Below are 14,488 nucleotides of genomic sequence, written 5' to 3' on the forward strand. Positions count from 1 at the left end.
GAAAACCACATATAATCCTATCCGCCTTAAGGTTGCGAGTAAATCCATTTTTTTCGACTATTGGACCAAATACGTTAAAATTCTTTTCTACAAAACATAATTATATTGGATTATTTTGTGTACAACAAATTTATTTCAAGATTAAGAAACATTTACCCCAAGCACTGCGAGCCGTTGAAGAAATCTGAAAAAACAATTTAAAGAATTTGAAGTCTTTTAATTGGACAATTTAGTTACATACATTTTTTTCTTGTGATGTCAAGTTTGTAGTTGATTCAGACGTTTGTGGTGGTTGGGGAACTAAATCTGCTAAAATAAATAAAGGAATAAATACATTTATTTAAGACACCTCAAGGTAAGTTTTACTTACCGGCAGCTTTTCCATTCTGAAGTGTCCCAGTTGGACGTCTTTGCTGTAAGAAGTTAATGTATGAATTTTAAATGTGGCTAAATACTTACATACATATTTTACATTACCTTGGGTTGAACTGTAATAAAAAAAAAAAAAAAGAAATCGCAAAACATGTGTTAAATTGCTGAGCGACGCCACGCTGTCTGCCACGCCAGACAAATACATTCACATACATACATACATATGTATACATACATATACTGTATACACATATGTATTCACTTAAATGTTAAAAAAGTTTAATTAGGAAATATATACAAATTAGTTATTAGATACTGTAAATTTATAATAACAAAAATTAAGAAGAGAAGAAGATTATAAAATTGTTCTAATAGTTTGCTTAAATATCTGATTTTGGGTTTAGGTCACATATATACATTTATTTGTTTTTTCTTTAATATTAAGCGATAATTCGGGTATATGAACTTTAATGAGCTGAAACGATCCAACATAAAAATAATACGATTCTTGAGGTTATTCTTCAAGGCTCCAAGTAAATAGTGAAAGGTGAGTGGAAATTGCCAACTACTAAAAAGGTAAGCACATACATAATTACATATATTCAAAATGAAAATTATAGAAGGAATTTTTTAAGGTTGGGGAAAAAAGAGTTTGGAAAATGACAATATTAGCAATACGACTAAAAACATTTGAAAAGTTACTAACTATATTTCAAGAAGCAAATATCTGAATTACAGCCAATCAAAAGCATTTGAAAAATGAGAGAAAGGAGATATTTTTACTCCCTTTAAACAAATTATAAAAACCAAAAAAAATAAAAAACTAAAATAACATATTTCATTTTAGTAGTTGGCTGTCATAATTTTGTCGTGTCAGATTCTTACGCTGATCAGGAATATATATAATATACAAAACATCTGAGCAATTTTATAATATTCTTTACGAAAGTGAAACTCAACAAATAAATAAATGGCTAATAAAGCAAACTCATTCATTAGTTTGTATATAAATCAGTAATACTCAGAATATAGGCCGATTAATTATATTTTCTATTACATACATGTGTATCCTTCAGTACCGGTCGCCGGGGATTCCCCGGGGACAAACTGGCGACACTCCCATTAAAAATGCGGCGACATTTAACATTGCATGTCCTAGCTTTAAAGACCGGAACGACAACCTAGCGACAGTTGTCGCTCCAGTCGCCAAGACAAATGTCCAAATGTCTTGCCGAACGCCGGGACAAACAATCATTGTCTAGTCCCGGCGACTAGAGGGACACTTGTCGCTCAATGGTCCCGTGCACAAGACCATTGAGCGACATTTGTCCCTCCAGTCGCCGGCGACCAGAGCGACTAATATTTTGATTTGTGTTGCGTTTATGTATGTAGACAGAGGGAATAAATTTGTATTAGTGGCATGTATTAATGGCTTCAAATATATATACATATAATTCATATAAATTATATTTGGTATTTAAATTTAACTGAATTAAGCAGAGGAATGAAACAGTTGTGTCTCTTCCCCCTCAGTAACCGCTCTCTCATAATAATTTCGCTTACATTGTGTTGCGTATTTGTGTTACTCTCTCCCTTTGTGTGTGTGTGTGTGTGTGTTTGCTTGGGTGTTTCGTATGTTTAATTACAACTGATGCTGATTGGGCATGCAGATCATGCTGACAACGTGTGCGAAAACTAATTATTATGTTTATCAACTTTGAAATTGTCACACCTGCTTGTACGTGATTGTAGTTTATGTTGTGCGTCCCAAAAAAAAATGTCTTACACAAAGTTTTAGATAGGCTTTAGTTAGTTAAACACACAGAAAAACTAACTAACTAACTAACATTCGCTACGTGGACACATCACATTCACTTATTGTCACCAAACTTAATGTAATCATTGTATAACAATCAATCAGGTTTCATTTTCATTTATTCACTTTCATTATAATACTAATCAGATCCATGGGTGATTTTGAACACTTTTTGGCATAGGCTGCATTACAATCACCACCACGTTTGCCATAATGTTCAGACTCTTGATATTCACCATCCATTCGATGCGTTAGTTTGTCATTCGAACTCGATGGAGTTAATGTAATGTGTAGAATCTCGCCAAGTAAACCGCTTTCATTGCTCAAGGGAACAGCTGCATGTTCACAATTCACTCGTAGCAAACAACTCCGTCCGGGTAGTCCCATATTGTCCAATATCATCTCAATGCCACGATAAATAATCCAACGATATATGGCACCATAGTCAAACTGCTCATTTCCATTTGTCTCCTTCTCTCTGACCGATACGGTCATCGGTTTGAGATAGACGCGCGTGATCTCTGTTGAATTGGTGGGCAGAAAGTATTCTGCTTTCAACACATAGCCAGATGTAACTGATTCGAAATGTAAACCATCAACAGGTATACCGATACCGCCAATAAATTGTACACGTGTCGGTGTGGTGGGCGGAAAGATAAGCGATCTACTAAAGCGTTTCAGGTGACTATTGCTACTGTAACTGCTGGAAGCCGTAGCAGAAGACAGTAGAAACCATAGCAAAAGAGCTAAGCCAGCAAATGTTCGATCCATTTGGTTGAAAAACTAAACAAGAACTGGGGGCTTAAGAATTTTCACACCTCCAATGAAGCTCAATTCCCTCTAAACAGAAGTCAACTCACTTTCTTTCTTCAAACTTGCGGCTTCTCGTTTTGTTTACTTTCATTTTAAATTCAGTTCAATTAGCACTCATGTGAGAAAATGACGGATCAACAATTATTACAAACTAACCTGGAGACAAGTGATCCCGAATTGGCGGCGATCATTAAGAAGGAGAAGGAACGCCAACGTGAAGGTCTCGAGATGATTGCCAGTGAGAACTATACCTCAGTGGCTGTATTGGATTGTTTGAGCTCTTGTCTGACCAACAAGTATTCCGAGGGCTATCCTGGCAAAAGGTATTATGGTGGCAATGAGTACATCGATATGGTGGAATTGCTGGCCCAAGCTCGTGGACGTGAGCTGTTCAATTTGGATGCAGATAAATGGGGCGTTAATGTACAACCATATTCCGGTTCACCGGCCAATTTGGCTGTCTACACAGGCGTCTGTCGTCCCCATGATCGTATTATGGGTCTCGATTTGCCCGATGGCGGTCATTTGACACACGGCTTTTTCACGCCCACCAAAAGATATCGGCCACGTCGATATTCTTTGAGAGCATGCCATACAAAGTGAATCCCACAACCGGAATCATTGACTATGACAAATTGGCCGAAGCAGCCAAAACATTCCGTCCCCAGGTTATAATTGCTGGCATTTCGTGCTATTCGCGTCTGCTCGATTATAAGCGTTTCCGTGAGATTTGCGATGATGTTGGTGCCTATCTGATGGCCGATATGGCTCATGTGGCTGGTTTGGTGGCAGCTGGTCTGATCCCCTCACCGTTTGAGTATGCCGACATTGTGAGCACCACAACCCACAAGACTTTGCGTGGCCCCCGCGCCGGTGTCATCTTCTTCCGCAAGGGAGTGCGCAGCACCAAACCGAATGGCGACAAAGTGCTCTACGATCTGGAGGAGCGCATCAATCAGGCTGTATTCCCTGCCCTGCAAGGTGGACCGCATAATAACGCCATCGCTGGCATTGCTACGGCCTTCAAGCAGGCCAAATCGCCCGAGTTCAAGGAATATCAGACCCGTGTCATCAAGAATGCCAAGGTCCTGTGCAAGGGTCTTATCGAGAAGGGTTATGTAGTGGCCACCGGTGGCACTGATGTCCATCTCGTGTTGGTGGATGTTCGCACCGCGGGTCTAACCGGTGCCAAGGCTGAATATATTCTGGAATTGGTGGGCATTGCCTGCAATAAGAACACCGTACCGGGCGATAAGTCCGCCCTGAATCCATCGGGCATTCGTCTGGGTACACCAGCTCTGACCACACGTGGTCTTTATGAAAAGGACATCGAACAGGTTGTCTCCTTCATTGATGAGGCCCTCAAAGCTGGTGCGGAGGCAGCCAAAGCAGCCGCTGGCCCCAAATTGGCCGATTATCACAAGGTTTTCAATGACAACGAGAAGATCAAGAACAAAGTCAATGATATTCATCAACGTATCATTGCCTTTACAAAGACTTTCCCACTGCCCGGATTGGATGTTCTGTAAACGTGTTAGTGTTGGCTAACTTGTTCTTTTTTCACTCATTTTGTTCACTTGCTCACTTGTTCACTATTCATTCACAGTTGTGCAGTTGAAACTGAACATGTTCAGTTGCTCAGTTTAGTGAGCGACTTTTTTTCTGTTCAACACTAATAAACATGGTCTTTGTTTTTATATTTTTTTTGAATTTACATTTACAAAAAAGAAATATTAATTTCGATATTTAAGCTATATTAAAATATATACGATTCATTAATTAAAAAAAAAAAAAAAAAAAAAAAAAAAAAAAAAAAAAAGTGCCCTGATCTAGTTAAACTATAGTGCCCTGATCTAGTCGTTAACTATAGACCATAAAAACATTTAAATACATGTGACAAAAGAAGAATTGAAGAATGAATAAAGAACCTTTTTTCGAAGAGAGAATAGCAAGGTAAAGGGAACTCTAATAGACTTTATAGGAATGAAGTATGAGGCTTTAGTTTTAAATTCTGTATACCAAAAGTAACGATCACTAAATAAACAACGTAAATTTCCATTAAAAAGCTAATGTCTTCACTTTCTTGGCACATTAAATGCAGATATTAAATTACGAAAGACAGTTTTGGTTTACTTTTTTCCTCATTCATCTGATATCTTTTATTGGATTCTTTTTTGTAATCATCTTTGCTCAAATAACTTGCTTAAGTTACCAGTTCCTATTCTCTTATTCAATAAATAGCTAGAGTCATGCCGCATCATTCCACCTACCCGAACAGAAGCTGAGGAGTAAAATTTAACTCTAGCTTCACTTGGATGTCAGCCATTTTATATGTCCACTTTTCTATTTGGCCTCATCCCTTCATCTCCTTTCATTTCGTTTTTTTTCTGTTCATTTTCATTTTCATTCTTGCTGCTTGTTCTCTAATCTTCTACTCATAGTCCTGTTCATGCCCATGCCCAGGCTCATCCTGCATTTCCTTTGGCTCTGCTCTGATATTGCTGTTGTTGCCACGGGTGCTGCTGCTGCTGCTGCTGGTGCAACAGCAATTCACTTAACTTACTCAAGTCGTTGATGGCATAACTTCCGCTACTGCTTTTTTTTCTAGTCGCTTTCCATCTCCCGCTGCCACCCGCTGAGACCGAGCCATGTGAGACTGAGATGTGAGCTTAGTGTCTTAATGCCAATCCTTGCACACATAGATTTTATACAATTTCTGCTGAACTCCTTTGGTTCCTATGTAGTTGTAGGTTTTTTTTGCCAGTCGCCTCTGACTGAGACATTGTAAATCACCTAGTTTTCCTTTGAATGTGAAATAATGTTTACCGTTTGGCTGCATGATAACAGATTTATTCTCATTATTTTATTCTTTGACAAATGAAAGCTTACTTAAAATAATTTATTTACCTTCGTTTTTATATTAATTAAATGAATGAAAGACACTTTTGCTTTTTTTAATTTAAAAAATAAATAAAACGTACAAGGCGAAATTGGGGAAAACTTCTTGAACAATGCACCACACGACGACGCAACCCACATCAAACAACAATTGGAAGTTTTCACTTGCAACACGCTTATGGAACTTGCCGCAACGAGTGCTTGCAACTTGAGGACAAAGATTTTATGGGGCTCGTTAAAAGCCGCAAAGTTCATGCTGAGTGCAAAAGTGGGAAAAAAAGAAACCCTCAGCTCAATTCACTGCGGGAGCTTGCAGGACTTTCTCGATAAAGATATGAGACAGAATATGTAAATTTTTTGGAAAGTTGGTTAACTTATCAAATCAATTAAAGTTGACAAACATTTGGCTAACACACGAGTCTGTCCTGTCTCTAGGTCCTATCTCTGTCACATCATGGACTAATTAACCACAAAGCATTTTTAAGTGTTCAAAACGTTTAAGCCACTTGGCATACGTGTCGTATGCTTAATAAATATAGCAGAGAGCAGCACTGTCGTGGATGTGGGTGCAACAACTTGACCTCATAGAAATTAGCCTCTTGGGTAAAGCAACTCAACCTCATCTCTGTCTTACTTATGCTTAACTATTCGGTTAAAGGAGACGGACATGACGTCGGTTGGAACTGTCGGGTTTGGATGAAGGTAATGCGTTAAATTATTATGCAAACGACATTCCTTCTCATATCTTGGTATGCAAATGTCTGTGCTGCAAACATAAACAACACAACACACATACACACACGCACTCGAAATCCGGAACGGGGACAGAGGAACCCAAAGAGTTGCAAAAATGTAAATGAGATCATAAATAGAGAAAGAATTGAACCAAAAAAGAGGAGACAAAAATAACGATACATTGAACAGGTGCGCTTGACAAATGATTGGCCATTGATAAAATGGACATGAATGCATCCGAAAAATCAATAAGTACCTACAACATATAAATGTGTTCAAAATAAATCCCCCACTGAGCACAAACACAGGAGAGAGAGGCCAATTATTTTCGTTCAAGCAATGTGAGTCTGGAAGACAACAATAAAGGACCTTCTGTACGAGACATGACTCTGGGCAGACACATTGGAAATGATTCTGCCAACTTACGAATACCTCACGGCTTAGATTAATTCTTTCAATTGAACTTTGTACATTTTTTAAGCATCTTATGAACATAACAAAAAAAATATTTAATGTAGTTGGATTTTTATAATTAATTCAATAGACAGAAAAGATTTTCAGATTATAGAAGTAGAGTTCTGATTTCAAGTGTCATTTAAGTACTTAACAAGTTGTTAAAAAAAAAGTCAAAACGATAGGAAAATGTTATTTAAAAGTTACTATTGGCAAAGAAATACATATAGTTTTTATATGAAAAGTGCCCCTTTTAGGTGGGTCTTAGACTAGAAACCCTTATAATATTGAGTTCACCTATTCATTAAAGTCATAAGCTTAAAACGAACTTCATAATATATAGACAAATTTCATGCTTCGATTAAATATTTCGTAACAAAATTTTTACCTTATTAACATTGGCTTGAAGATGAAGCTTATTTCTACAGAAATTCAAGTACTTATAGCTAACAGCATTCAATATTAGATACAATAACATTTTGTGTCCAAAACAAATAAGTGAAATCAATTTACAAAGTACAAACAATTTGACCCAAAAATTTCAATCTAATTATGCATGGTCACTATGCGGATCACTTTTGCCGAAAATTCAAATAAACAAAAGGCTTATATGCAAAAATGAAAACATAAAGAATACAAAGGAAAGAACAAAAAGGTTCAGTTGAAACACACGTGCCTATCCGGAGTGTGTGTGTGCGTGTGTGTGGAAGGGAATTGACAATTGTGAGCCAAAGAGACAAAGAGTGAAAGTGGATTGAAGTGGCAATCAAATAATGTTAGGCCTTTCGACCTTTTCCAAATGAGATCAAACTAAAAGACCAAACAAAACCGAAAAGCAACCGCCGGCAGTATTAAAATATTTAAAATACACCAATGTATCCCCCATTGAGGAGAGTGTGTGTGTGCTTGTTTGTGTGTAGATGTATGGGTGTGGGGTCCATAAAGAACAGCTGTGTCCAAGAGAACGGAAAGGATACTAGGGCAATGAAAGGTACCCTTAACTTGGCTTTACCGTGTTTAATTGAGTTTGAAATAGCTGCCAGATTTTTTTTCTCCCCTGGTTTGTGTGAGGCCAAACAAAATTGGCTTAGTTTTAAGTGTATGCCACCCCGCTGAGGGTGTGTGTGTGTGTGTGTGTGTGTGTGTGAATGAGTGTGTCCAAGGTTCCGGTTTTACGCATTTTTCTGGCCCTTCTGGCATTTTGCTGGCCCAGACAGAAACTTAATTAAAGCTCAGTGGCAAGCCTCGCTTCGGGTGGTTAAGAAAATGAATTTGTTTCTGATTCTCAGTTAACATTTTGTGGCATCATAAATGTTGAAGAAATCGCTTAAATTGGCATTTTCGAATTGCAATTTACGATTGAATCTTAAATGAATATGTATACAATATTTAGGAATATATAAAAGCCTTTATCATTGAATTTTATGCCACAATCCTTTTTATATACGTTTTTTTTTTGCTTTAGTAAATTCATTTATTTCAATTGTTGTTGAAACATACGCCCCCGTGAGCTGCCACAGATGCCGCCGTTGCCGTTGCCGTTGCCGCCAACAAAGACCGTAATCTCTACTCACTATACGACATAATAAGCAGTTTTTTATGCAGGGCACACTGTGTGTGTGTGTTTCTATGTGACTGTGTGTGTGTGTGAGACGGAGTTTTTTATTGTTTTCGGCCGCATTCCAGCGGCGCTTTTGACAGCAACGGTGGGACCAATGCAGTTAGAAAATCTGTCAAAAATATTGAACCTTATTTTCCATTATACAAATTATTTCTATGTTTTTTAAATTTTTATTAAACCCTTAGTATTAGCCAGTCAAAAATTACGACTGTAGTTAAAAAATGAAAATAAAAAATATCAAAGAAGCTAACTTCGGCTATGCCGAAGTTTATATACCCTTGCAGTATACTTGGCAATAATACTTTTCCTTTTTGAAATTTCTTTCCCTGCAACTCAATTCATCAATACACAAACAAAATATTATTTCTCTTTTTACCACAAGTTTTTCTTCTTCCATCATTTTCTAAGCAAAGCACGGCACGCATACACATACAGTTCATGTAGCGTTGCGTCTGTGTGTGTATGCGTGTGCTCTGTTGATTTGATGATGGCAGTAGTAGGCAGCAAGCAGCGCTGCCGGCAGCGTTTGAACCGATTTATATTGACTGTAACTTGTGTTCTATTTATCGGATCAGATTCAAATTTTGGGATCTGAGATTTTATATCTATTACTATCATATTGGTAAATTTCATGGGGATACTCCAATTTTTGCAAAAATGTTTCTTCTAGAGCTATATGATATAGTGGTCCGATCCCAAAGATTTTCATACTTTATCTCACCCGGGTAAAAAAAAGCTCCCAAAAAAAATTTCATCCCGATAGCTCTTAAGATGGCTGAGTAAAACGCGTACGCACCGACGGACAGACGGACAGACGGACAGACGGTCAGACGGACAGACGGACAGACGGACATGGCTATATCGACTTAGCTTCTCATGCTGATCAAGAATATATATACTTTATGGGGTCGGAAACGTCTCCTTCTGTGCGTTACAAACATCTGACCAATTTTATAATACCCTCTGCAAGGGTATAATAGTTGTAAGCTTTGCCAATCTGTTTTTGGCTTATAACCCAAATCGTTACAAGACTCTCACTCTCTCTCTCCCTTTTAACTCCAAATTAGCATAAAATGTTTTCACATTGAGACAATCAAGGAAATTCTCTTCCCCCTACCCTCAAGTTGGACATTTATTATTATGTTTGCTATTTGAAGTTCTTCTAGCCAAAACTCTGGTTTAAGGACTTTTGTGAAAACTGCCCTTTTTTTAGAAAATTGTTTTGCGTTCTCTGTGTTTCGTGGAATAGAACTAACGAGCTGACACCTGCTGACAAAAAGTAATGACACAAGTTTGTACCTATATATGTCGTCTTTAATCGCAAACTAATGCCTTCGCCCCGTTTTTCCCCCTTTTCCATTAATTTGATAATTTGAATATTCAGGCAAGTTCGAATTTTGTCATAAAAAACTCATCGATATTTGGTGCAGCAACAATCGAGAAATAAAATCTGTATCAGAATGGATCTACAGTAAAGTCAACAATAACCATCTGGAATACGAAAAAAATTTTAAACTATCTATTTTGTGCATGTTTATTATTATTAATTGGTCAAAACAGTTCCGAATATTTAAAAATGCAGCCTGAAAGTATGCAATCGGGTCAAATTTTATAGTTTTCGACAAATCGCGGTAAAGCCATGGTGCAATTCCAAAAAAAAAAAAAAATGAAATTTTCTTTTAGTATTTCCAGCATGCTTGCAAAAATTCAACTCTTTAGCATTCAAACTGTAGTTTATGCCAAAAAAATCTACATCCAGACCATAGTGCATTGGCAATAAATAAAAAGGCAATAATAAAAAAAATCCTTGCCATAAGAAAAAAAAGGCAAAGTGAAAAAAAAATCAGGACAGACCACATTAACAAATGCCAAAGGATACAAAGGAAGCGCTCCAGAAGGCATTGGAGGAGTGCCCACTGGACGGCCCACGGCCGCTAAGCATAGAAGAGTACCGTGTCAGGCAACCAGCAGCAAGAGCAGAGCTTGCTAGAAGGAGGAGAGAAGAGGACGCACTGGCGGCCACTGACCCTGGGCGGTCAGCATGCAAGCTGTGGAATAAAATAGACGAGCTGGAAAAAGTGCACCAGAGGACCAAACAGGCGAGACAACAACAGCAACAGAGCCAGATGCAGCGACCAGCAACGGCAGCAGATGCAGAAACAACATAAAAAATTTAACAAAAAACAAAAAGTGTGCTATTATATGTAGGCACCTTTGTGGCAAGAGGCGATTTTTGCGCTGCCACTATAAATAATTAATTAATTAAATAATTACTAACAAAATAGAGAAAAAATAAAATGAAACCAGAGGGCCGGGGCTAACTTCGACCGCGTCAAAGTTTGTATACCCTTGCAACTTTTTTGGTAACTCTTTCCTTACCTATAGCTATCAAGTGGAAAAACGTTTTATCTAAAAAGGATAATGTTTGCGAAAGAACGGCCAACAGTCGTAGCATAGGAAATAACGAAGTTATTGGACAAAGTCACAGTTTTCCACCGATCGTTCCTATGGGAGCTATATGATATACTTACCCGATCCTTATCAAATTTGGCACAGCCATTAACAGATATATTAAACTAACAAATGTTTAATTTAAAAGCAATCGCGTCAAAAGTAACGAAGTTATTGACAAAAGTCACTGTTTTCGAAAGATCGTTCCTATGGGAGCTATATGATATAGTCACCCGATCTTGATCAAATTTGGCATAGTCGTTTATATGTGTAATTAACTCACCAATATTAAATTTTACGACAATAGCTCAGAAAATAACGAAGTTATTAAGAAAAGTCACTGTTCGTGACTTTGCTGTTTGTATGGGAGCTATATGATATAGTGGTCCGATCCGGCTGAATCCGAGATATACAACGCCTGCAGTATATACAAGCCTACATGCAAAATTTCAGCTCTGTAGCTCTTACGGTCTAGGAGGAGTTTGCGTTGATCCAGACGGACGGACGGACGGACGGACATGGCTATTTGAACTCGTCTCGTCGTGCTGATCAAGAATATATATACTTTATATGGTAGGAGATGCATCCTTCGATGCGTTGCACACTTTTGACCAAAATTAATATACCCTTTTTGCAAGGGTATAAAAAAACTAATATATTGTCCGAAAAATTTTTTTGATTAAGTCTATCAATGCCAAAAATACCCTAGAAAAAAAAGAAAAAAGAAAAAATACATATATACACATATATACATATACATATGCATAATTGAAAAATACACAAAAAGAAAAAAAAACATATATTTATACAATTAAATATTAAATTCCAATCAGCCGCATATACCCCAACATAACCTAACAAAGAGCCCATGTCAACCATGTGCACTCAAAATTGCACAAACAACATAAGCACAGTTGTAAAGCTCGCCACGATCAAAGCTAGCTTCTAAAAAAAAAAGCTCAAGTAAATTTCACAAAGCTTGAAGCACACATAAAGCTTTCTGATCGCAGCAAGCTCCACAAGATGAAAACTGCCCAATAACGAAATCTAAATACCCTATAAGAAAAATTACAACATTTTTTTGGAAACAATTAAATGTTAGAAAATAGAATTTTAAGCAAATTGAAAAAAAATAAAAAAGAAAAAAAAATAGAAGAATCAAAATTTTTTTTTATACAGAAGAAAAAAAAATGAAATATTAAGAGAACAAAGTTATTTTGAGGGAATTAAATAAAGATAAAACCAAAAGTAACAAAATTTCAATGGACCAGAACATAGATATATTGAAAGAAAAATTTCAGAAAGCATACAAGTGCCTAAATAAAATAATTTATGTACACCCTCAAACCATTAATAAGCTTTAACTTTTGAACCTCTAGTAGCAAAAGACACAGAAGAACCAGCTGTAAAAGATAACCCAGAAGACATTCAAGATATATCAGGTGTAAAAGATAACCCAGAAGACATTCATGATAATACAAAACCAAAGATGGTGCAAACAAAGATTGAATTTCTTAAAACAGCTTCTAAGCTGATTCAGGAGTATGATGGTGGAGTAGAAACAATTCAAAGTTTCATAGATTCACTGGAATTAATCAATGAAATAAAAGCAGAACATGAAGAAACAGCTATTAAAGTCATAAAAACAAAACTAAAAGGGGACGTTAGACTACTAGTTACTAATGAAAACACTATAAATGGTATAATCCAAACATTAAAGAAAGAAATTAAGGGTGAAACAGTTCAGGTAGCAGAGGCAAGATTAATGAATTTAAAACAAAATGGCAAGAACGCAAGTTTATTTATGTCAGAAATAGAAAATCTTACTAAATCATTGAAACGCGCATTCATAACAGACAACGTAAACCCTGAAACAGCAAAGAAATATGCAACTCAAGCAGCAGTGAAATCAATCATAAAGAACTGCGATAACGAAAAGGTCAGAACAATAATAGAAGCAGGCAACTTTACTGAAATGAATGATGTTATAGCTAAATTTGTAAATACATCTACAAATATAGAACAAGATCACAGCGTGTTTTTTACTAAAAGAAACAATTACACAAATAGGAACTCGTACAATAATAATAGAAATTATAATAATAATTACCAAAATAGAAACCCAAATGATAATACTAAATATAACAATACTAGGAATTACAATAACTATAGTAATAATTATAATCGAAGAAATTATAACAATAGAAATACCAAAACTAATTATCCTCCTAAAACACAACAAAATAATAACATTTGTCAGATTTACAAATGTAGAAGAAAATTCGGAAAACTCAGAAAGTCCTCTGGTGTGAATAATCGAACAAATAAAATATATAATTTAAATTGCAACCTTAATAGCTACATAACTTTAAACTTTGCTGATGTATCACTAATAAAACAAGAAATATTAAGAAAAGACAATACAGTTAACATACAAAGACGGACAAAACTTAGTGGAATACGACGTCCTATTTACGATAGGCGAAACCAAACTAAAGATCAGCAGCCTCTCAACGGTACACACCTTCTGAATAGGGATTCCCGGAGAGAAGGAAAATAACCCAATCTTCATTCGTTGAATTCAAAATATGAACTGATTTTATTTACTAAAGTACGGAGTTTATATAGGAAATCTTAGGCTCTAGTAGGTAACAATTGTTCTTAAGGAGATCTTATTCTAGTACGACTCACACCCACGCATTCGGGGTTGAAAAATTATTATTATTTTGGGCACGGCGTCGGCCACTTGACATCCTGCCGTCGTGATCGTTTGGGTTAGTTTACAATTACAAGTGTTTTTCCCACACCGCGTGTGGCTGATAGTAATTCTAGTCATATGCTAGGTCAGTTGTTTTGTGCCAAAGTACAGTTGTATTATATTTTCTTTAGTGCATCTGATTTGGTGAAGCCGCTTCAGATGAACCCGATGTTTATTCTTAAACACCTTCCAAGTAATAGAAAATGATTTCCCCATCCCATGTGACGGAATCTTGGGGCTTGACTTTATAAAAAAATTCAATTGCTCACTCAATTATTCCACCAACAAATTGATAATAGATCCATATAAATCAAGATATAAAATTATAATCAATATAGAGATGAGTCAAAACACACATGTATTTCATATCCCACCTAGAACAGAAAAAATTGTACGCATTACAATATCCTCAAACAATAATAACATCTTTATCCCCAATCAAGAATTACACCCGGGGGTATTCGTCGCAAACACTATTGCTTCTAAGACTAACCCATATGTCCGCATATTAAATACTAACAACACAGACGTGCAAATTACAAATATAAACCTATTAAATGAAAAACTGTCC

General features: G+C 36.4%; 2 protein-coding genes and 1 long non-coding RNA gene across 4 annotated transcripts; 1 reads left to right on the forward strand and 2 right to left on the reverse strand.

Moving 5' to 3' along the window:
• Positions 1 to 269: 269 nt before the first annotated feature.
• Positions 270 to 505, reverse strand: LOC124461067. Of its 2 annotated transcripts, none has more exons than XR_006954909.1 (3): positions 478 to 505; positions 371 to 413; positions 270 to 309 (listed from the first exon to the last, which is right to left on the reverse strand). It is a non-coding gene; the product is annotated as an uncharacterized LOC124461067 (long non-coding RNA). The 2 variants fall into 2 exon arrangements; XR_006954910.1 differs by having other exon boundaries at positions 272 to 306.
• Positions 506 to 2,302: 1,797 nt separating this feature from the next.
• On the reverse strand, positions 2,303 to 2,959 carry LOC124461074. Its single transcript, XM_047012662.1, has one exon. It carries the CDS (start codon positions 2,957 to 2,959, stop codon positions 2,303 to 2,305), a length of 657 nt encoding a protein of 218 aa, XP_046868618.1.
• Positions 2,960 to 3,127: 168 nt separating this feature from the next.
• Positions 3,128 to 4,700, forward strand: LOC124461068 (serine hydroxymethyltransferase-like). Its single transcript, XM_047012660.1, is given in 2 exon segments — positions 3,128 to 3,551; positions 3,554 to 4,700. Coding segments are annotated over 2 exon segments (1,401 nt in total). The 3' UTR covers positions 4,531 to 4,700.
• The last annotated feature ends 9,788 nt before the right edge of the window (positions 4,701 to 14,488 follow it).

The sequence above is a fragment of the Drosophila willistoni genome, unplaced genomic scaffold (genome assembly GCF_018902025.1).
Source record: "Drosophila willistoni isolate 14030-0811.24 unplaced genomic scaffold, UCI_dwil_1.1 Seg193, whole genome shotgun sequence".
Classification (NCBI taxonomy): Eukaryota; Metazoa; Arthropoda; class Insecta; order Diptera; family Drosophilidae; genus Drosophila; species Drosophila willistoni.

Coding starts and splice junctions, on each gene's coding strand:
- LOC124461074 (XM_047012662.1), bottom strand. CDS start 2,959: ATGGATCGAACATTTGCTGGCTTAGCTCTTTTGCTATGGTTTCTACTG.